A 24,011-nucleotide genomic window follows, 5' to 3' on the forward strand; every position below is an offset into this window, starting at 1 on the left:
AAAAAAAATCCATGTGCCGACTCTACCCTCTATGTGGTGAAGCTTTTGGACTTTTTGAGGGTTCTTTTTGGACTGTTCAAGAGGGTACCTACAAACAAATCCACGTGTACTGGCTCTACCCTCTATGTGGGTACTCTGTGTGGGAAGCCATATTAAGAGTAGAAGTAGGATTAAGAATTGGTTTATCTTCACTTTTACCAATTTTCAACAAGCATGGGGAATGGTGGCATGTTGGGTTGATCTTTGCTTATTGAAAGCTCGGTAGCAGTCAGATGACTGGCTTCTTCTCGTCATCATCGGTTGCTTCATGCCGATGGTGGTGCTACCTTGTCTAGTTTGGCGCATCGGCGGGTGTGCGATCATGGTGCTTACTTTGTCGATGTCATGTGAGAGGCTTGGAGCTTGTCATCAATGCTTGCCTTATTGGTGGGTGTTGGATTTTTTTACTTTATAGACCCACTTCCATCCAATTACCTTCTTCTACTTAGACAAAGGCACCAACTCCCATGTCTCATTTACATCTAATGCAACCATCTCTTCATCATGGCATCTTCCTAATATTTATGTCAAACATGTGGGCTAGAATCTATCTCTTATATTTCATTGACCATATAAGAATAATAATGGGTTGTACACCCACTATCATATCTCAACCTGTCTACTAGATATTTGACCCTTGTAGACCTACTTACACCTAGATCACTACCAGGTGTTCTCATTCCTTTGGGTTTTTGTACACCTAGTGTAAACATATATGGGATACCAAAGTCCTCATCAAATCTCTATTATGATCTACTATCTCCATCAACATGAATGGCTTATAGAAACCTTAGGCATTATGAAATGTTGAACTACCTTCTCTTTTCCCTTACGTGAGATACATGTAAATTTGTTGAATTTTTAGCACTTGTAGTACCACCAAATGATGTGTAAAAATTCTCGGCATTCTGCCTCAACCTTCCTGACCAAGGTCTGATAATAGACCCACTTCTGATAGAGAACTCTCCATGTCCACTAATAAGCACATGTGATTGTTGCTCTCTATGTGCTTCAACCACATTGTTGTTTACATTAGCCTACATGGAATCCTTCATTTTGCATTAGCCTACATGGAATCCTTCATTTTACAGCAAAAACAACATCCTTGCTCACTTTCATCTCAAGAGTAGTGTAGTCAGACAATATATATACTTTTTTCTCAAGGGAGTATCCAATAAATATACATTTTTCTCCCTTGGGATCTAGTTTTCTTCTCACTTCATCTGGCACGTGTACATAGGCAATGTAGCCAAACACTTTGAAGTGTGCCAGATCTGGTTTTCTACCATTAAACTTATGTTCATGCGTTATGCCATGAGCTACTGTAGTGGGGGGTTTTGTTTATAATGTAAGCTACAGATCATTCATAAAAATAATGAGGCATTTCTCCGTGGATGAGGTAGAAGAGGCTTTCTTCTCCAAATCCATAAGCCTGACGATGAGGATGAAGACCTTGATGAGTTCTCATTAGAATGAAACCAAGGTGGAAGTCTTCTAAAGAAAATCAAGCCCCTGGTTTAAGCAAAAAAGAGTCTCTCGGAACCAAACCTAAAGAGAATGTGAGGGAGAGGGAGAGCTTAAGTTCCTTGCAAGAAAACACACACACCGAGGAGAGAGTAATACACAAGAGAGAATAATACATAAGAGAGATGGATGGTGGAGTTTTCTTCTATATTCTTCTCTACAAACATTAACATAAAGAGATAAGAGTACATACTATAAGGGAGATGGATGTTGAAATTTTCTTCTATACTCTTCTCTTCTCTACAAACATTTAACATAAAGAGATAAGAGTACATACTATAAGGGAATGTAATCTCCTACTATAACACGGTCCATAGTGTGATCCATACTATATGACCTGATGCTATAACTATGCCATACTCTAGTAATCTAAATATGACTGTCACACATCCTGTCATCCACTACTAGTGGTATATCAACCATGATCTCACCAACCATGCCAGTGAAATAAGTGCGGAAGTTATCACCTAGGTGGGTCATCAATGTCCACAAGCAGCACTACTTGAGCTCGATATCTCAACACTCCCCCTCGAGCGTAACTCCACATTGCACTCCAAGTAAGCTTGTAGAGCTTCTCTATGCCCAATGCCTTCGTGAAGATGTCAGCCACCTATTTCTTTGTGCGCTAACATATACCAAATCTACATCACCAGCTAACCTTCTCCCTCATAAAGTAATAATGTATCTAAATAGCATGATAGACTAGGTTACTGGCCAACTATATGCTACTCACGTTCTCACAATAAATTACAATTTCCCTATCAACGAACTTACCCATATCACCAACTATCTTCTAAAACCAAGATACCTCACAAGCTACCATAGTGGCATCCCTCTACTCTACCTCTGTAATTTATAAGGCAATTGTCAGTTATTTCTTCCAGCGCCAACTTAGAGAAGCACTCCCAAAATAAAATATAAAGTTGTTGGTAGATCTCATGTCTGCAACACTACTAGCCCAATCACCATATGTGTACCTATGTAGCTTTATCTCTGTACTAGAACAGAACCCCCTCTATATAGTAGTTCATGGAATGATGCCTGAACGAAAGTTTACTAGCAAAAAACTTGATTTGGCACACTTGAAAGTGTTTGGCTACATTGCCTATGTACATGCGCCATATGAAGTGAGAAGCAAACTGGAACTTTATTAGATACTCAAGGTTATAGATCTTATAACTCCACTATCCACGTGAGATGCGAGTGAGTAGGGATGTTATTTTTTATGAGATAAGTAGTTGGTATACTCCAGTGAGGGATTCCATAGAGGGTGATGTAAACAACAATGTGGCTATAAAGGCAAATGGAGAGAAGCAATCACATGTGCTTTAATGAACCTAGAGAGTCCTTTACTAGTAGCTCTATTGTTAGACCTTGGTTTGGAAGGTTGAGGTGGTAGAATGCCATGAATTTTTACACAAGTGTTGGGAACACCTGGAAGTGATCCAGGTGTACACCTGGCAGTGATCCAAGTGTACACATGGCTACAAGGGTCGGATATCCAGTGAACACTTGGCAGTGATCCAAGTGTACACATGTCTACAAGGGTCAGATATCCAGTAAATAAGTTGAGATATGATGTTGGGTATACAACACATCATCATGCTTATGTGGTCAAAGAAGTTCAAGTGTACACATGTCTACAAGGGTCAGATATCCAGTAAATAAGTTGAGATATGATGTTGGGTATACAACACATCATCATGCTTATGTGGTCAAAGAAGTTCAAGTGATAGAGCCCATATGTTTTGAGGAGACACTTGGACATAAGCTTTGGGAAGATGCTATGGACGAAGAGATGGATACATTATTGGACAAAAATGAGACATGAGAGTTGATACCTTTTCCTAAGGAGAAAAAGGTAATTGGATGCAAATGGCTTTTTAAAGTAAAGCAAAATTCATATGGGTCTATGATCAAGTACAAGGCAAGATTGGTAATAATTGAGTGCCTCATGCTAGGGCAATGCACATTAAGGTGCATTATCACTTTGTGAGAGAGAAGGGTCTAGCAGGTTATGTGGATTTGGTGTATGTCAGCACATAGGATTACATAGCTGGCATCTTTAACAAATTTTGACCACCATTGGATGTCGTTCAGGCTAGATATGGAACTCCGTCCCACATTGTCTATGCGAGGTTTCCCAAGAGAGTCAAAACCACCCAAAAATAGGGTTTTCTCGGCCATGTCTTGCCCGAATAATGTCCAATAGTGGCTTACTTTTGTAAGTGTATTGGGAGTGTCCCTTTCCACACACTTGCAAAGTTTGGTCACCACTAGACGTCATTTGCACAACATATGGTGGTCCCTCCCACATTTTCAATGTGAGTTTCCTCAAGAGGACCCAAACCACCAAAAACTAGGTTTTCTCAACATCACTTCACCCAAACGACATTCAATGGTGGACTAAACTTTGCAAGTGTGTGAGGGTACCCCTTCCTATGCACTTGCAAAGATCAGTCACCATCGGATGTTGTTTGGGCGAGATATAGCACTCCTTCCCATGTTTTTTAGAGATCCCAAACCACCAAAACTGGGTTTTCTTGACCCCGTCTCACTCAAACGATGTCCAAAGGTGGCTGAACTTTGCAAGTGTACCCCTCTCCTCAAACTTGCAAAAGTTCAGTCATCATTAGACGTCGTTTAGGCAAGATATGGCTTTCTCTCCCACATTTTCTATATGAGCTTTCCCAAGAGAATCCAAGCCACCAAAAATTGGGTTTTCTCGACCTCGTCGCACCCAAACGATGTCTGATGGTGGCCAAACTTTGTCAGAATGTGTTTGCAAGTGTGGGGGGATAGCCCTTCCATCACACTTGCAAAATTTTGCCACCGTCACAAATTGTTGGGGTAAGATATGGCACTCCCTCCCACATTTGCTGTGTGAGTTTTCCCAAGAGAGCCCAAACTACCAAAAACTAGGTTTTCACTAAAAACTTGGGGAAACTCACATAGAAAACATGGGAGGGAGTGCCATATCTCACCCCAAGGTGGTGGAACTTTGCACGTGTCTAGGGATACATCTCCTCCACACACATACAAAGTTCGATCACCATCGAACTTCGTTCGAGTGAGATATGGCTCTCCTTCCCGTATTTTCTATGTGAGTTTTCCCAAGAGGGCCCAAACCATTAAAAATTGGGTTTTCTTGAACCCATCTCGCATTCGAACGTTTGATGATGGCCAAATTGTGTAACTGTGTGGACATTACCACTCTCCTCACACTTACAAAGTTCCACCATCATCAAGCGAGATCTAGCAATCCCTCCTATGTTTTCTATGCAAGGGCCCAAATCATCAAACACTAGGTTTTCTCGACCTTGTCTCGCCTAAACGACGTCCGATGGTGACCGAACTTTACCAGTGTATAGGGGATACTCCCCAACACACACTTGCAAAGTCCAATCACCATCGAACCTCGTTCATGGCACTCCCTCCCTGCCTTATTATTTTTATCATTTTAGTTAATTACCAATATAAATCTTAAAACATTAGTGTATGTATATATATATATATATATATATATGCGTGTATTAAACCCCAAAAAAACAAAAAAAAAATTGTTAAAAGTTCATGCGCCCCACTTGCTTTCCATTATTAAACAACCAAAATAAAGAATAAAAACAAAAAATCGTCCGCTGCGCCTGCGCCCTACGACCGGCTACAAAGTACTCCTCAGATGATGGCACGACGACAGAGTTATCTGAGGCCATGACTACTTGGGATTTGGGGGGAGCTCGAGTCACACTCCCTTGTTGTGAATAATCACAATTGATTTTGATTGGGATGAGCCGAGTCACACACCTCCGTGGTGGCACTGTCCTGGTCGTAATGTGAGGCATTCTGTGTGTTCAGCAAGTTGACTATCGTCTACTACAAGCTTTGGGGATTTCACCATCGTCTACTACAAGCTTTGTTTAAGCAAGTTGATGTGGCATTTGAGAAGTCAGGTGTTGAGAAAGATAGAGCTAGAGAGAGAGTTTAGTCACTAGGAGCTATGTTTAGCAAGGGTGTGAGAAGAGTGTTGTGATAGCGGCATAGAAAACGTAATTGAGCGCTTATGAGCATGCGAGAGCTAGACCATGTCAACCAATGGAGTGATTAAGATAACCCCTTCCTAATGATGACCGCATCCTCATGCCATATAAGTCAATGGTGAGGGCTTGAACGGGAGAGACCAAGACAGAGCTTGAACCTCGAGAGAAAATCGGTGAAAACCCTACAAATTGTGAGATATGAGAAGTGAACATTTTATTATGCTTGTAGCAAGATATGTAAGTGATGTGCATGGCCAATGGACGGAAGGTGTGCCCATGTGGGTGCACTTCTTCACACAAAAACTTCTCCAATACAACTACTTTCTTCGACTCTCTTGGTTGCTTTCTTCGACATCTACTTGGCCTGCGTTGTCTTGGGGATTCAAGGTTATTACTTTGTTTGGGCGACATGGCAATGGACTTTATGCAAAGTTGTGCCATAGCTATAATGGAGCTGGGCGACCGTTGTGGCTTGAGGGATTTAGCATTGTCCAGTACTTGGAATAGAGGCACGGTGGCTTGAGTAATTTAGCATTGTCCAGTACTTAGAATAGAGGCACTGTGGGTTGCATGGTTGGTCTGGTTGAAGAGGATGCTATGAAAGGTTCCTACTAATTTAAGGAAGGTCCAACATGCGATGCGTGTACCATGGGCCAAGCTTACGCCCACCATGTTCCCCCCTTCCAAAAATATATATAGATGGCTGTCGAAGATGAGGCTCAATGTAGATTTGTGAACCAACAGTACCTATGTAGCTAATATATGCAGAGCCCATAGATATTACAGGTGACGTGTATGGGCATAGGGTAAAAGGTGGGCCAGTGTAGAAGCTTCTTCAAGTGAAAACTCTTAACACTCTGCTTTTTTCGACACTTATGTGTCTGCTTTCGTTGACTCTTACACATGGTTTGAGATAGGAAATCGGTTTTAACGAGGTTGGCCCAATAAGGCGGGTGGAAATAAGATTGGGTTATCCATAAGAATGAAAGAATTGAGGACACCTTGCCTGTCATGGACATTGGTAAGCTACAAACTATGCGTGGCTTGCTGGAAATTGCCACATGGATCCGGGTGCTTCTTGAGCCACTTTTTGAAACGGTTATGGCTAATTGGTCCACATGGCGATGTCAATAGACAGAAGGGAAGCATCATAGGGCAACCAAGGCTTGAGGGTGAAATGTTGGAATGTCGGTACTACCAACTTTTGCATGCAGTGTTGCTTTGACCTTTTGGGCATCTCGACCTCGCTTGATTAGCATGGATATAGGCTAGTTTTGTGCCCTGGAGGGAGATGCTGAGTGTGGTTGATTGAACCATCGGTGTATGTGAAGAGCGTTGTTTGGGTGCATGGATCCAACGACTCCAAGGACCACAATTAGAATGCCCATTTGATTGGTCAGATGGAGGATTCTCTAGTGGGCATCTTCACGAAGTCCAAGTGTCGTGTATGGATTGAAGCCTTGTAGACCTTGTGAGTATGCGAACACACCGGATGGAAGGCTTGTAGCCCTTGTTATGTGAGCCATGGATCGGAAGAGGGTTGGACTGAGCAAGAACTTGACTCAATGAAGAAGATGAAACAAGGCAAGACAAATGGATCAAAGGCAAACATGCAAAGTGTTGGCATGGGACATGGATGTCGCATGCAAGAAAGAGAGTGCCTTGGTAAGGTGCGGACGAGACCATTGGGGGCAATCAGCGGGACGGCATGGGTGCGTGGATGGGTGCCAGATGGACCATAAGGTAGAAATGACTTTTTAAGACTGTGCCTAAGTGCCAGTGGTGGCAAAAGGATGTAAGTGAAGAGGGCTGACAGCACACCGAAAACTTGCAAGGATCTAACCATAAGTGGAAGCTAATTTGGGTTGCGATCATAGTGTGTTTTCTTTTGAACTTGTGGGTTGTGTAACAATGGAGTATCTGACGATGTACCTGCAAGCAAACCCAACTGTACCTGCCCTACCCTCTATGGGGAGCGCTCTACCCACTTTGTGGGGAGCCCAAAGAAGCAATAAAAACAGGATGAAGAGTTTACCAACACTTACCGACTTGTCAAGAAGAGCGTAGACATCGATGTTACCGACACATGAATATCAATAGCGGCCAAATGAGTTCTTCGCACGCTGGTGCTCCTTGCCGCGCCGACAGGGGTGTTGATTTGTTGCCGGCATTGGGGTTAGTGTCACTTGTGATTGGACTAGCGAGAGAATGTGATAGGACTTGGAAGTTGTCGGTGGGTGGGTTGTGGCCGGTTGTTTGCATGCGCTACGCTTAGGGTTGGTGTGCCGGTTGCTTGGCTTGAAGTGCCAGGGCATTGCTGATTGCTGGTCTCGTAGCAGTTTGGCCACTACTACAATGTGGGTGGGATGGCGAGGTTGTTGGCTTGTGACGGAGGTGTTACCGGTAGCGTTTATGTTAGTGAAACTTTCAGGGCTTCTTGTTGTTGGAGAGGTTAGGAGACCGTTCACCCGATCTACCGTATGACGCTTTGTCATCTTACTTGCTCAAAAGAGCACTTAACTTTTGTAAGACGATGTTGAAACATATAAAACCTTCTTACCATGCACTTACTGTCATGGAGAAAGTCTACGGACTTAGTGTACATAGTTCCTTAAGATTAGTAATAAATACTAGACCATTTTTTAGTTTAACCAGCCTAGTGTGAAAACTAGTCATTTGTATATAAGTCATTTCTAACAATAAACAAGACACAATCCTTCCCTTGCGAGATTTTTCTTGTGAGCTCTCCTTCTCTCTCTTACTTGCTTGCATGCTATTGTGTTCTTACTTGCTTGATGGATGCTTGTTTGAATAGGTGTGATTGAAGGTTACAATCTTTCATTAGCTTCTTTTCCTGCCTTTTGTGAGAGAAAACCGTTGGAAAGAACCATCTCTTCTTGCCTACATATTGGCCATGAGAGCTTTCCCTTCACCCCTTTGGCAAGAAGCATTCCAATGTGACAACAGAATGAGGACACGAGACGGACAAGCTATAGCACCCACAATGGGACGTTGTCATCTTTGTGACATACTTTGGGTATTTTGTGTGCGCGCACGCGCGCGAGCGCGTGCGCGTGTGCTGGGAGGGGGGGGAGAGAGAGGCTACTGCAAATCAAGGTAGGAAGTAGATGTGTATGATGATAGCCTGCTTTTTTTTTGTTCTCACAATTCTCATCCAAGATGCCATTATGGCCTTCGAAAGGGGCCATTACTGCTTACTTCTCCCTTCTAGTTCTACATTTTGAAACATCTGAAGCTGTCTCTCTCTCAAAACAAAACAAAAAAAGGAAAAAGCAAACAGAAAAAAGAGAGCAACGCTTGCTAAGTTCAGTGAAAGAAATACTCTACAACTTCTATGATGCATTGTATAACCAATGCGTTGTCTCCCCACAAGTGTATCTAACAAATGTCATAGATACACGCACAACCAGAAACTGGAAAGCACAAAAACCAGAACTTGGAAAGCACGTCTAGATATTATACTCATCTTATTGAGTTTGACAAGACAATTCAAAATTTCCATGCAGCCATAGTTCTGAAGCCTTGAGCTATACCCATGACTCTGCAGGTGGAGCTGCCTGCTAGCTTTTGAGCAAACAGATTTCTATGTATCAAACCTGCTTGATCACAATATTCCTTGTAGCTAAACAAAGTAGTCATACATTGCCTGCCTTAATTTTAACACGAGCATCACCATCCTCAAGACCAAAAGCTTCTCATTCATCGACAACTATCAATTCAAACTCAATCAAAGATAAGTTATTGTCTGTCTTGACTGAGAAAGTCGCAGGTTCGGTAACTTCAATAGATCCTCCCCACTTGTCTACAGCAAGGCGCATGGAACCTTTAAACATGTCAACCTTTGCATTGTGCAAAATTACGGTCTCCCCTTCCTGCATCACATCAACTGGACAGTACAAAGGGGTTATCCAGTAGAAACACTCAGCATCACGGTTATTATTTAGTGATTACACCTGCAAAGTTCTTTCTTATTACTATCTTTACCAACTGTATTTCACAAGAACCCACACGGCCCTTGTATAAAGGAAAAACGATTTTATATGGTGTTCCCAACATTAATTAGAAAAGCCTACTAATTATGCCACGCCACATTTGAGGCAAAAACTCCACCCCATAGACAAAAGAAAACCTGTTTCTAGCTTGTTAAACATTCAAAACATTTCTAGGACAAAATGTTTCAAGATCTTTTAAAAAAACTCTCAACAAAACATGTTTCACCTAATTTTGAGGAAAAAAAATTCCCACGTTTTATATGTTGGTTTCCAATTTCTCTTATGCCTGCTTATCACCGAAAATCTCTCCGAAATTTGGGACGTTGAGTCCTAGCTTATTCTCTTCCTTCTGCCCTGCTGTAGCCAGCTGCCCTCTCCTTCTTGTTTCAGTTCCTCTTTATGTTCCTCTTTATACTCATTCCTGCTCTTCCTCTTTCCTTTCCCTTCTGTCGTCATCTTTTTCCTTCTTCCTTCTCTTTCTTTTTGTTTTTGTCCTCCTCTCTTACTCCTCATTCTTTGTTACATGCAGAAGCTTTACGGAACCTTTTTACTTGATTAGCAAAGATCATTTACATGGAGTGGAGAGAGAGAGAGAGAGAGAGAGAGAGAGCCACAAAGTAGTGCACACGATTGGGTCCCAATAACCGTCAGAAGGGCCCCCACAAATGTAATGGACTAACTTCAGGTTTAAACTTGTGTGTAAACTGACCAAGATGTGTGCAGAAAAGTGTTGTAGCCCCATGAATCTCCTAAACGCAAACACGAGTGATTAGAACAAACCCCTTAACAAGGGTGCAAGCTAGCTCACCTCCCAACCGTATGTTATATGCTTTAAACCACCCTCGAGCCACGGCATGCCAATCTACCCCATAGAGGCCTTCGACATGCTAAGCTATGCTCTACCACATAGCGTGGCCGGAGTCTTGGTCAAACTCTAACTAATAGTGAGGTTATGACAATAATAACCCATGTTTCACTTATATAGTGCCCCCTATAGCTATAAATAGCCAGTACACATAGATTTATTAATAATAATCTTAGCCGCCTATATTAGCCTGCTTTCTCTTGATCCCAAGGCTACCCTAACCCTACTGGATTAGGCCACTAATCTTGAGAATTAGCACTAGATATATAACATACCAAATCTGCTGAAAACCATGAAACCTATGCTAAAAACTAACAACTGTCTCCCAAGTCAAGTCCTCTATGTTATCTTTCCACTTAATTTTATACTCAAGGATCAACTTATTCCTAAGTTGCCTTCCCTTGAAATCAATCACCATTTTTGGTTTATGTGGAACATCAAACAAGTCCTCAACATCAACAAGCTCCTAAGGAGTCACAATGCTATCCTGAACTCCTAGCATCTCTTTCAGTCTACTGACACGAGAGACTGGACTTCCCCTCCTAAGACATTCCCACTCTCGGAAATAAGCATGGGAAACTCAAACTACATCTAATAACTAACTCCATAATCTGATTCACCATGTCTACTCTTTCCACTCATAACTCTTCCATAGGAATTGACTAAATCCCAGGCTCAACTATGCTAAGTTCTGTTGGTGTCCAAAAGAAGTGCACAGGTCCAAGGAGAGAAACTCGGTATGTGTCAAGTCCCCCAGAAGTTGATTGGTGTTTTGCAAAACCCAAGGATAGGGTTTCATGAGAGTCGATAGCCAATTCGGGATGCCCCAGAAAGCTTTTATGGAGCAACTCCAAGGAGTGGAGCCAAGGATGCCAAGATCAATTTCAAGAAGAATGATTCATGTTTGTGTTCAAGGACAGGGCAAGAAGGCAAGAGGACAGAGTGGAACAGATGAAAAAATCTCTACATCAGATTTGGAGGGGATTCAGAGACATAAGGCAAGGTTTTTAGCGAAAAGGTTGCCAGAAAGGGAAGGATGACAAGTATGGGAGACCACATGTGGAGACCAGGGATGATGACAGTCATCCAAATTCAAAGGTTGGAATCCCGTCAAGTTTAGCAAGAGGGGATGTCATGTGTATGCACATGGACATGCCTAATGCAAGGCTCATCCCTGGGCGGATAGCAGATAAAGATTAGATTGGGGCTCAGATTTATGGAGAAGACCTCCACGTGGGCAAGGACAGCAATCGGCCAGGTGGAATGGAGCCTGCAGATGAAGTCGTCAGCATATATGTGTTTTATTGTTGTCCATGGAACTGGCCAACAGTGTAGCATGCGGAAGCTTACAGACGATTATACTTTGCTAAGCACCTTGGTTCTTGAACGATTGCACAATGTAGCGGAGATAAGAATGAGAGAGAGAGAGAGAGAGAGAGAGAGAGAGAGAGAGAGAAATGAAATGATATATTAACGTCTCTAAGAGGCCATAGTCGCTTATAGACCAAAACTGAGAGTACATCTGAAGTTGGTGTCTCATCAAAGAGAACAATGAAATGAGACTAAAAAGTACAATAAATTGATTGTCCTACAGTTCTAAGAACAGAACTGTAAGACTCCAAGATGATACTGAGTAGAAAATACTGGAAAATACTGGAAAAATGTATATCAAGTAGATCCATGTATGCTGATCAGTTGAAGTGTTGCCCTCTCCTTAGATCAAGTATCTCCGCCATGGGGGCTGTCTAGAATGGAGAGGTCGTAGAAGCGAGGTAGGCGCCTCCGATGCCGAGCAGTAATGGCTCTGATCTGGCAATGGTGAGGATGTCGTGGTCGGGGTCCTTGTGGGCGTGGCCGATGAGCACGACATAAGATAATTGCTCTATCAGTGGTGACTCCCTGGGAGCGTGGTCGGTGCCCTGATGGCCCAATGGAGGAGGTATCAAGAGGTGTATGGGTTGGGTTGCTAGTGCTAGTGCCGAAGAAATCTGCCAGGGTCCTCTGTCTAGGTACATCATGGCTCAGCCTCCTGTCTGCCAAGAGGGTCTCTATGAGTCTCCTGAGCTCAAGTAGAAACAATCCCAAGCATCTCTCATCCTCAAACTCCATGACCCTGCGCAACGGCCCAAAACCCTCTCGAAAGAGGCAGTGATATCTCCCTCGGATCTCATAATGGGCTGTACATCGGCAAATGTAGTGTTCCTCTGTCTCTACCTCCTGGTAGCATAGCTAACAAATGCGGTCATCCAAGATCCAAGAGAGAGAGAGAGAGAGAACAACAACAACAACAACAACAACAAAGAGAAGCACACCCGATTGGATCCCAAATACCCTCTAAAGGGCCCCCACCAAGGACTAGTGTATTTGCTTTATTGAATGATGAAAAAGACTGACTTCTTCGAGATCTTCCTTGGCTGTAAATCTACAGCTTGAAGATAATCTAATTCTGACCTTCAAGTCACCTTGCTTTGGTTCTCCCCTTGGCTGTCTTGGCCCTTGGAGTTCTTCAGCACTTGTGAATAATGAGATGCCTTGACCAATTGCTAGCCTATGTTTATATAGGACTAAAAGGTGCTGATCAGTGGGCTTAAAAGGCTGTCGGCCTGTTTTAATTCCTTTTCGTACGTGGGCATAATGGGCTGCTGCCCGCCTTGTGCTTTTGCCCAGAAGGCCTGGTTGCTGGCCGCGTAATGTCTCTGCCCATAAGGCCAGACCAACTATGGCCCATGCCTGCCTCCTAGAGGCTGGCCAACTGGGCCCATGCCTTATAAGGGCTGGCTGACAATGCTATGAAGTTTTGTGGGGGCCAAAGCTGTGGCCCATGGGCTGCCCCAAAGTAGCCCAAGTGTAGGGCAGCATGGTAAACCGATGCCCCTCCACTTTATGCTTTTCTACATACATCTATATATGCTTTCCTAGGTGCCCTTGCATCTGGCTGCAAGCCTATCAATGCCTAGAACACTTGTCATCATTCCACAAGGTGACTCACAATACGTAAAGGGAGAGAATTAGGGTTTCATGTGGGAGACATACACAGAGAAGAAGAGAGAGAGAGATATGTGGGGATAAGTCAACTCAAGTATGAGTGTGTGACTCCCCTATCACACATGTATATTTGCACTAGTACACAGTGTGCACTTAGTACATTAAAAGTACTAAGTGTACTATGTACTATAAAACTTATGGGCTTGTACACACTACAAGGGTGGGCATAATGCCTTTACCCCAACAACCTCCCACTTAAAGGCAAAGTGCCCTTAAATGAAGGAAAAAGAAAAAATCAGCATGTACATGATAATATACAAGGCCATATCTGTCATGTGCATCACAGATGCCATGGACATTTCCAGGGCTAGATCCAGAAGAGGCAAGCAGAAAAAAGACTATGAACCAGTAGAGCCAGAATATAGGAGCTTCAGGTGTAGCATCTGAGGTGAGCATGGAGCAGGACAAGTGGGATCATGGAGAGGGGCTGTCCCTGCAAGAAGAAGGGATGCTGGCTGCCAGAGGAGCTGTCGGCTGAGTTCAGCAGAGAGGTTGGGCAGCAGGCGCATCAATGACTATGACCAGCAGTTGGGCAGCACCAAAAAGGACCAGTCGGCAGCACTCAATGGAATTAATGAATTATGAACTGGCCGACCAGCAGTCAGCCAGTTTCTCATGTATTCCAAGGGGCTATAAATAGCCCCCTTGCTCTTTGTAATAGGCATTCACTCCCACTAGGGGTGTGAGTCACTAGGGGTCCCATAGGGGACAGATTTTAGGGTTTATTACCTTTTTATGAAGGCAGCCCATGGCTGTAAAGATATGTACCTTTTTGTACCATAGTATATACTGAAATTCCAGCACTTCTCACGCTCTCTCTACTCTCTCTCTACCTGCGTTTTTGCATCAGATGGTGCGTTTTGCATCAGAAGGTTTTCAAAAGTGTTAGGGCTGAAAGAAGACTAACCAGAGCTTCCGCGCGTTACATTGGTATCAGAGCATCAGGCTCAGCAAAGCTAAACACTGATTCGGTCCCAGATGATGGTGTACAGGTCCAAGGTACAGGAAAGTACACGGATTCGAAGCCCAAGGCAAGAACACAGATCGGGAAGAACTCCCAGGAAGTTTGTTGGTGGTGTTCCACAGTGCCAGATGGGGATGGCAGTTCCGTGAGCCAGATAGGTTCTAAGGGAACGGTCCCAAGGGAGGTTGATCCTCCAAGGGTGATGTGAGAGTGCCAGACTCAGTTCCGGGAAAGAAGACCAAGAAGGTGTTCAGAGTCAGGGCAGGAATGGATGGTGGACTAGAGGAAGACCAGATGCATAGATCTTCATCAGAGACAGAGTGGTTTGGAGAACAGATCGGATTTTCAGGGAAAAAGGTTTGCCAGGGATGGATGATGACAGAGGGACTTCGGAACAGGATTGGGATGATGACAGTCATCCAAGAGCAGATTGGATTCCCGTCATCAAGTTTAGCAGAGGGGGATGTCATGTGCATCACAGATGCCATGGACATTTCCAGGGCTAGATCCAGAAGAGGCAAGCAGAAAAAAGACTATGAACCAGTAGAGCCAGAATATAGGAGCTTCAGGTGTAGCATCTGAGGTGAGCATGGAGCAGGACAAGTGGGATCATGGAGAGGGGCTGTCCCTGCAAGAAGAAGGGATGCTGGCTGCCAGAGGAGCTGTCGGCTGAGTTCAGCAGAGAGGTTGGGCAGCAGGCGCATCAATGACTATGACCAGCAGTCGGGCAGCACCAAAAAGGACCAGTCGGCAGCACTCAATGGAATTAATGAATTATGAACTGGCCGACCGGCAGTCGGCCAGTTTCTCATGTATTCCAAGGGGCTATAAATAGCCCCCTTGCTCTTTGTAATAGGCATTCACTCCCACTAGGGGTGTGAGTCACTAGGGGTCCCATAGGGGACAGATTTTAGGGTTTATTACCTTTTTATGAAGGCAGCCCATGGCTGTAAAGATATGTACCTTTTTGTACCATATATATACTGAAATTCCAGCACTTCTCACGCTCTCTCTACTCTCTCTCTACCTGCGTTTTTGCATCAGATGGTGCGTTTTGCATCAGAAGGTTTTCAAAAGTGTTTAGGGCTGAAACAAGACTAACCAGAGCTTCCGCGTGTTACAATATCAAGGCTGAAACTGGCCTCATCCAATGCCCATCAAGTGTCTGCAATGAGCAAACCGCTCTGGAGGCAAACTCTTTGTCAACAGATCAGCCGGGTTGTCATCCGTATGAATCTTGACAAGCTGAATTTGCTTGTTCTCTATCACCTCTCTGATGAAGTGATACTTCACATCCACATGCTTCGTCTTTGCATGAAAGACAGGGTTCTTTGCCAACTGGATGGCACTCTGATTGTCACAATGCAGCAATGGAATATCCCCTGTATAACCCAAATCAACCACTAACCGAGATAGCCATAATGCCTTCTTGCAAGCCTCTGTGGCTGCAACATACTCGGCCTCTGTAGTAGATAAGGCAGTGCACTTCTGCATCCTGGATATCCATGACACAGCACCTCCTGTGAATGTAAACACATAACCGGTAGTAGACTTCCGGTTATCTGGATGACCGGCATAATCCGAATCCGTGTAACCATGCACTAATGCATCCTGTTTGCCAAACCAAATGCACATATCCTGTGTGCCCTTCAGGTATCTCATGACACCTTTCACTGCTTCCCAATGCTTCTTGCCAGGGTTGGCCATGTATGCACATATCCTGTGTGCCCTTCAGGTATCTCATGACACCTTTCACTGCTTCCCAATGCTTCTTGCCAGGGTTGGCCATGTATCTAGAAACCACTCCCACTGCAAATGCAATGTCCGGCCTAGTAGCAACCATGGCATACATGAGACTGCCACAAGCTGAAGCATACGGAATCTTGGCCATATCAGCCCTGCCACTATCTGACTGTGGGCTGTCCATAGCACTAAGTTTCACATATGGAGGCAAAGGAGTACTAGTCTTCTTCCCCCCGTCCATATTGAACCTCTGCAAAACTTTACCAATGTATTCCTTCTGAGACAAATACAACAAATGCTGATTTCTGTCCCGAAGTATCCGCATACCCAAAATGTGATTTGCATCACCCAAATCCTTCATATCAAAGGTTTCATGCAGCCTCTTCTTCAAGGCATCCATCTCTTTACGAGATTTCCCGGCAATCAACATATCATCAACATACAAGATGAGGATCAATAGACTGCCATCCAAAGCTTTCTTGGTGTACAAGCAGTGATCTATGTCACTTCTCCTGAATTTCTGAGATTTCATGAATGTATCAAATTTATGATACCATTCCCTTGGTGCCTGTTTGAGCCCATAAAGACTCTTTTTCAGCTTGCATACAAGCTTCTCCTTTCCACTTACTGCATAACCCTCTGGCTGCTGCATATATATCTCCTCATGGAGATCACCGTGAAGAAAAGCAGTCTTCACATCCATCTGAATCAAGTCCAGATCATCATGCGCAACCAAAGCTAACACAACTCTAAGTGTGGTCATTTTGACCACTGGAGAGAAGATCTCCTCAAAGTCCACACCATATTCCTGCTTGAAGCCCTTAGCCACTAACCTGGCTTTGTTTTGCCAGTTTGATTCTCAACATGAGCAACAAACTTCTCAAACACTGAGAATGTATCACTCTTCAAACGAAGAGGATAAACCCACACCTTGCGTGTGGCATCATCTATAAAAGACACAAAATATTTTGCCCCTCCCAAAGAAAGCTGAGGCATCTCACATACATCTGTATGCACAAGCTCTAACTGAGCATCTTTCTGTCCAAGAGCTTTCTTGTGGGGGCACTGTAGTTGCCTACCATATATACAATGCTCACAAAACTGAAAACTTGAAAACTTTAGAGAAGGCAAGTAACCCAAACGAGACAATTGCTCCATTCCTTTGACACTCATGTGTCCCAACCGGCTATGCCACATAGAGATTTTCGGCAGCTCGGTTGCATTTACAGTAGCATGGTGACAAACACCAGCATGCATGAAGTAAAGAGTGTCCACCTTAGAGCCTCTGGCAACAACCAGTGAGTCCTTACTAATTTTCCACTTTCCACGACCAAATGTGGTAACATAATCAGCATCATCAAGCTGTCCAGTAGAAAGCAGATTCTTCTTGATCTCAGGCACATGCCTGACATCATGGAGCATAAGCTGTGAGCCATCTGAAAACACAAGCCTCACATCACCTCTGCCAAGAATCTTGCATGCATGGTTATCACCCAAATAAACCACTCCTTCATTGCCAGCAGTATACCTGACAAACAAGTCTGTGCAACCTGTGACATGAAAGGAGGCACCTGAATCAATGATCCATGAGTGCATACCATGACCACCTGTAAGAAGTGAATGGGCATCAAGTGAAGACGTAAATAGGACCTCATCCTCACTGCCACCTACATGTGACACATTGATTTCTTCAATCTTGACTCCACTTTTGCCCTTTGGCTTTACATCTTTGGCTTCATCTTTGTCTTTGTCTTTCCCTTTTCCCTTTTCTTTTTGATCATTTTTCCATTTGTAGCATTGCTTTTTAATGTGTCCCTTCTTGCCACAATAATGGCATTCCAAATCCTTTTTGGAGCGAGACTTGCTCTTTCCCCTTTCTTGGCTTTTTCCCCTTTGCTGGGATCTCCCACGTGCATTCATTGCATTGGACTTTCCAACAGAGTTATTTTTCCTGTTCATCTCTTCTTGAAGAAGAGCACCCTCAACATCTGCATATGACAGCATAGCATGCGAATTGCTAGTGGCTGTCCTGAATGTGTCCCAACTCTCTGGCAAAGTGCATAACAGAAAAGTGGCTTTGAACTCATCGTCCATTGCCAACTTTTGATTAATGACCTGGCTGACAATACCATTAAACTCATTTAGATGGGCTGCCATAGACGCCCCTTCCTTCATCTGAAGACCTATGAGTTTCTTCAACCAATACACTTTGCTTGAGGCACTTTGCTGGGCATACAAGTCCTGCAATCTCTGCCACATTCCCCAAGCTGTCTTCTCTTCACGAATGCTGAAAAGTAAAGTGTCTGACACAGACAACATGATGGTGGATCTTGCTAGCTCATCCATATCTTCCCACTCTTCAGCAGTAAGAGAAGCGGGCTTTACCCCCCTTTCTTTGATAGGCTTGTGCTGCTTCTTCTGGAGCAACACATTATAGCACTGGGTTTGCCAAATATCATAGTTATGTGAGCCTTCAAGCTTCTTGATGTGAAGCAATGAAGAGCTCTCACCTGTGGTTGCCATAGCAATATGCAACCTGTCAATGCCTGACTCCCTGCAAGTGTGCAAACACTGCACCAAAAGCACACAAAGTGCTCACAATTGTTCTCCCAAGCTTTATCTCCCACTGCGGAAGCACAAATGCAACTTTTCTCCCACTTTATGTGATGAAATCACCAAAATCTGGTTGCTGCAGATTTAGGACAGCACCTTAAATGTGCTCTGTTGCCCTTCCAGAGTACTGTACAGCAGTACTAAGTGCTCACCTGTGATGTACCAAACCTGTACCGGCAAGTACAGCAGCTGAAATTGAACCTTTTCCTCACACAAATCAGTGTACAGCCATGCCAAAACTTGTACAAAACTGTACCAAATCTGTACCAACAGGTACAGTAGCAATAAATGCTATCCTGGCTGTCCAAATGAGTGAAAATCAGACTTTCACAGTCCCGAACACTGCATACAACAGTTCCGAACAGAAATTGGGCAAAAGCCCCTTGACTGCAAGCTGATTTCTGAGGATTCAAGGCATAAAAGTCTTGCCTGCTGCTTTGCCAAGCTTAACAAGCATAAAATCTTGAAAAGCCCCTTGATTTAAGATTATACATGGTACATTGGCGCACATGAAGGCATCCAGAGTGTTCACGATTCTTCCCCCTGGCCACATATACATCCAAATAATGAAAGCCCCTTGATTTACAGGCACATTGAGTGCTTGTAAGGCATCAACACATTATCCACAGCATCAAATGCGATTGCCTGCATGCAAATCAATCCAATCGGCACAAAAGCCCCTTGATTTGCACTGCAATTTGCTGCAATTTTGCCTGAATGTGCGATTTCTCACATCATGCAGCATGTATGAATGCTTAATTGCACAATTACATCAAAAGCCCCAAATTTCGACATCCAATTTCCTGCAAATTGATCTTGATTGTGACCAATGTCACCCAATTTTGCCAATTTTGCTCAAAATTGAGCAATTCGGCACCTGTACCTACTCAATTGATTGAATTGATAAGAAATTCCCAAAATTGAAGGCAAATACCTCTTAATTTTTGAATTTCTCTGAGATTTGCAGGCTGAATTTCTGTTGATGCTGTTGCAGAAATCTGATGCAGAAAAAGGGGGGGGCGCTTCTTGCTGATGTGCCTGCAGTGCTGCGGATGGCTGGGCTCTTCAGGCGTGCTGCTGCTGCTGCTGCTGCTGAGAAGTTGGGCTTGGGCTGGTCACAGACGTGGCCCTGTTTGGGCAGGCGAATGACCAGACACAGGGAAGTTGGTGATAGCGATGGCTGTATCCTCACGGCGCCCGACTCCTACGTGTTCCCAGATATTCGCGAGGCTACCCGTTGAATGTCGCTCCTCGTCCGTTAGCGAACCGTCGATAGTGATGGCTGTATCCTCACGGCGCCCGACTCCTACGTGTACGCGAAGGCTCCAGCACGGCGCCCGATCCAACGCCCGCCACCTTCTTCTTCGCTCGCCTGGCTCGCTTGCCTAGCTGATGTTCGCTCCACGCTCGACGCCTGGCTGGGCCTGAATAGCTGGGCAACGCTGGTACACGCACCACAGCGGGCTCTCTCCTCCTCCTTGCCGGATACCTCAGCTTCCTTGCCGATAGTGAACAAGGGCCAACGCTGCCTTCGCCTAGTGGCCAGGCGCCTGTTGCAAGCTGCTCACGCTGAAGGGCCTTGCTGCGAGCGTTGATGCCCTGCACTATCTCTTCAGTGCTGTGCGCTGCTCAGCGCTCTCTGCCACAGCTGTAGTATGACAGCAGCAAAGCAAGGGCTGAGTGCATGGAACAGTACGACTCACCTAATGAGGGTGACAGCCAGCTACAGTACAGCTCGTTCAGCTATCAAGGAGAAGAGGGAAGAGGGAGGGATCACTAAGCTCTGATACCAGTTAAATAGGAGTATGAATTAGGGTTAGAGATTCATGTGGGAGACATACACAGAGAGAACAAGGGAGAGAGAGAGAGAGAGAGAGATGTGGGGATAAGTCAACTCATAATGATATGAGTGTGTGACTCCCCTATCACACATGTATATTGCACTAGTACACATAGTGCACTTAGTACATTAAAAGTACTAAGTGTACTATGTACTATAACTTATGGGCTTGTACACACTATAAGGGTGGGCATAATGCCTTTACCCCAACACCCGCATCAATACAAACTTCCCTACCCCTATGAGTAAACATAACTTTCTTTTCTTTGTGCAAAATCTTGGGATCCAAACAATAATGCCAAGGCATCCCAAGTATCACCGTAAGTGGTGCCAAAAGAAAGTCTTCATGATCCAAATATCCATGTATCTGTATGCGAAGCTTGTCCTCAAAGGCAGCATCTGCATGAAAGTCCATGCCTAATTCCTCAGGCTTTAACCCAAGAGCAACAGCCATCTGTATGGATATGAAGTTATCTCTTGGGGCATTATTAAAAAAAGGAATAAAGCTGTTTGGTCCTTTAACTTGCCCCAAGTTTTGCATTAGATTCTGCTCTTTGATTCATGTGCAGTGTTACCCTGAACGTCGAGTATACATTCACACTCGGTTTGGCATCCTGCACATTATTCTTTTTGAGATTTTGGAGACATTGAGCTTTTATGTGATCTTTGCTCCCACATGTGAAGCACTTCCCCTCTCTCATGCAATCAAAAATATGCTGTCTGGACAGCTTAGAATCATCCTTTTTAACCCCCGGCTTCTTTTTTGAGTCCCCCTTTTGCATCCTCGGACTCATTAGGCATAAACTTAGATGGCTGTCCACCCTTTTTCTGATCATTTCCAGCTTTGAATTTTCCCTTGTATGAGCTAAATTCTTGTCTTTTTGACGCTCCCTTACCATGCAACTCCTCAGAAATAGTGGTTGAGTATATGAGCTCATGTAAGGTAATGTGGGGATACACTGCGAGGCTCTTTTCATTGATTCATTGGAGCCCTGACTCAAACTTTCTTTTCTTCTTGTCCTCACTAATCATCATGAAAGGTGTGACTTTGAAAAGAATCCGCCAAAACTTTGAAACATAAGAGAAAACGGATTTACCTTCATCCTGTGTTAGCCAATCCCATTCCTTTCGTACATCCTTCTCGAAGTGAGGAGGGAGGAACTGATCATAAAATTGCTCTTTGCAAGCACTCCATGCACAAGCAGTTGTCTTATCCAAAAGCTTTGCCATCCACCAATCACTTGCAATCTCTTTAAGATGCATACCATGCATAGATTTCTTGGTAAATTCCTCAGTGCAAAAGGCTATTTCAAATTGCCTTATGAAAGCAAGTGCCTTGGTAGTCTCCAACTTTCCATTATAGCTCTCGAATTTGATGTCCTTGTCCCCTGACTTGAACTCTTTGTTTGGCCTTCTTGCTATGACGAGCATCCCGACGCTCTAATATATCATCCTCCTTGTCATGTCTACGATGGCGACAGTGCCCAGATCTAGGGCTGATTTCCCATGTAACACCTTCCACTCTAGATGGAGCTTTAAGAGCAGGAACATACCTAGAAGATGGAGTCACCACCGACAATGCATGAAGATCTTCTGCATCTCTCAAATGGGCTGAAAATCCCTCATCATCCCTTCGAGCTGCATGTCAATGTACACGGGTGCCCATGGATTCTCACGGGTAGCACCTGTCTCTTCTAGTACAATAAGAAAGCAAAACAAAAACATGCAGAATTTTGTTAACAACTCTCAACACAAGAAGGCACTTCCGGCATCAAGCACATGCAGGACAACTATGGACACTCCCACATCAGCCCGAAACAACCTTGTATCTTCACCTTCCTCCTATATGGCTCACAGAATAAGTCGACCAGCCATGAGGGGCTGTTTACAATAGTCGATCAGCCCTCAATAGCCACACAAGATGCAGCCAGCAGCTGTACACAAGCCTGCAAGCCCCCGATCTTAAGGAAAACTGTCCAGATGCACTCGACCAGCTCTTCCTCTCTGTTTTTATGATCTGTCCAGCCTCTGTTCAAGCTGTAAATCAGCCAACCAACAGTGGAGAACATGCAAAAGGGGTCGGCCAGCACCTCCCATGCACCTGTTAGGTTTTTATCGCGGTAGAAGGCTGTAAACAGCCTGTAGACGCAGTCGACCAGCTCCCATGTACCAAGAAAAGCAAGCGCCTACCCCAGAACTGGAGTTTTTCTTCCATAATATGGTTTCCTGCTGAAAATAGCTTCCACGTGTGCTTTTCTCGTCTAGAAGGGGGCCCCTTGAAGGGAGAAGAATTAGGGTTTCATGTGGGACACATACACAGAGAAGAAGGGAGAGAGAGAGAGAGAGTTATGTGGGGATAAGTCAACTCATCAAGTGTGTGAGTGTGTGACTCCCCTATCACACATGTATATCCTGTATAACCCAAATCAACCACTAACCGAGATAGCCATAATGCCTCCTTGCAAGCCTCTGTGGTTGCAATATACTCGGCCTCTTGCATCACCCAAATCCTTCATATCAAAGGTTTGATGCAGCCTCTTCTTCAAGGCATCCATCTCTTTACAAGATTTCCCGGCAATCAACATATCATCAACATACAAGATGAGGATCAATAGACTGCCGCCATCCAAAGCTTTTCTGGTGTATAAGCAGTGATCTATGTCACTTCTCCTGAAATCCTGGAATTTCATGAATGTATCAAATTTATGATACCATTCCCTTGGTGCCTGTTTGAGCCCATAAAGACTCTTTTTCAGCTTGCATACAAGCTTCTCCTTTCCATTCACTGCATAACAATCTGGCTGTTGCATATACCTCTGGCTGTTGCATATATATCTCCTCATGGAGATCAACGTGAAGAAAAGCAGTCTTCACATCCATCTGAATCAAATCCAGATCATCATGCGCAACCAAAGCTAACACAGCTCTAAGTGTGGTCATTTTGACCACTGGAGAGAAGATCTCATCAAAGTCCACACCATATTCCTGCTTGAAGCCCTTAGCCATTAACCTGGCTTTGTATCTTGGCTTTGCATCAGGTGCAACTTTGAGCCTGTAAACCCACTTGCATGGCAAAACCTTCTTGCCTGTAGGCAAATGCACCAACTTCCATGTTCCATTTTTGTGCAGAGAATCCATCTCTGACTTCATGGCACGCTCCCAAAGAGCCTTGTCTGCCCTCTGTAAAGCCTCCTTATAACAAGAGGGCTCCCCACAGTCAGTAAGCATCAAGTAGTCAACCCCTAGAACAAATCTGTAAGGGGCTCTGGAGGGTCTTGTGGACCTCCGTACCCAATGACCATCATTTGCAGGTTGTTGTCTAGCCTGC

At 44.3% G+C, this 24,011-nt stretch overlaps 1 protein-coding gene across 1 annotated transcript in view; it reads right to left on the minus strand.

Moving 5' to 3' along the window:
• Positions 1 to 9,057: 9,057 nt before the first annotated feature.
• The window catches only part of LOC147624685 (uncharacterized protein At4g28440-like), a 43,638-nt gene continuing 28,684 nt past the window's right edge, over positions 9,058 to 24,011 (minus strand). Inside the window, exon 2 of the mRNA XM_086819709.1 lies at positions 9,058 to 9,507. Within this exon, the coding sequence (XP_086675835.1) occupies positions 9,317 to 9,507 (191 nt within the window). The 3' untranslated portion in view covers positions 9,058 to 9,316. The remainder of the gene's footprint in view (positions 9,508 to 24,011) is intronic.

The sequence above is a fragment of the Cibotium barometz genome, chromosome 25, assembly GCF_041138505.1.
Source record: "Cibotium barometz isolate CiBa-2024 chromosome 25, ASM4113850v1, whole genome shotgun sequence".
In the NCBI taxonomy this organism is placed as follows: Eukaryota; Viridiplantae; Streptophyta; class Polypodiopsida; order Cyatheales; family Cibotiaceae; genus Cibotium; species Cibotium barometz.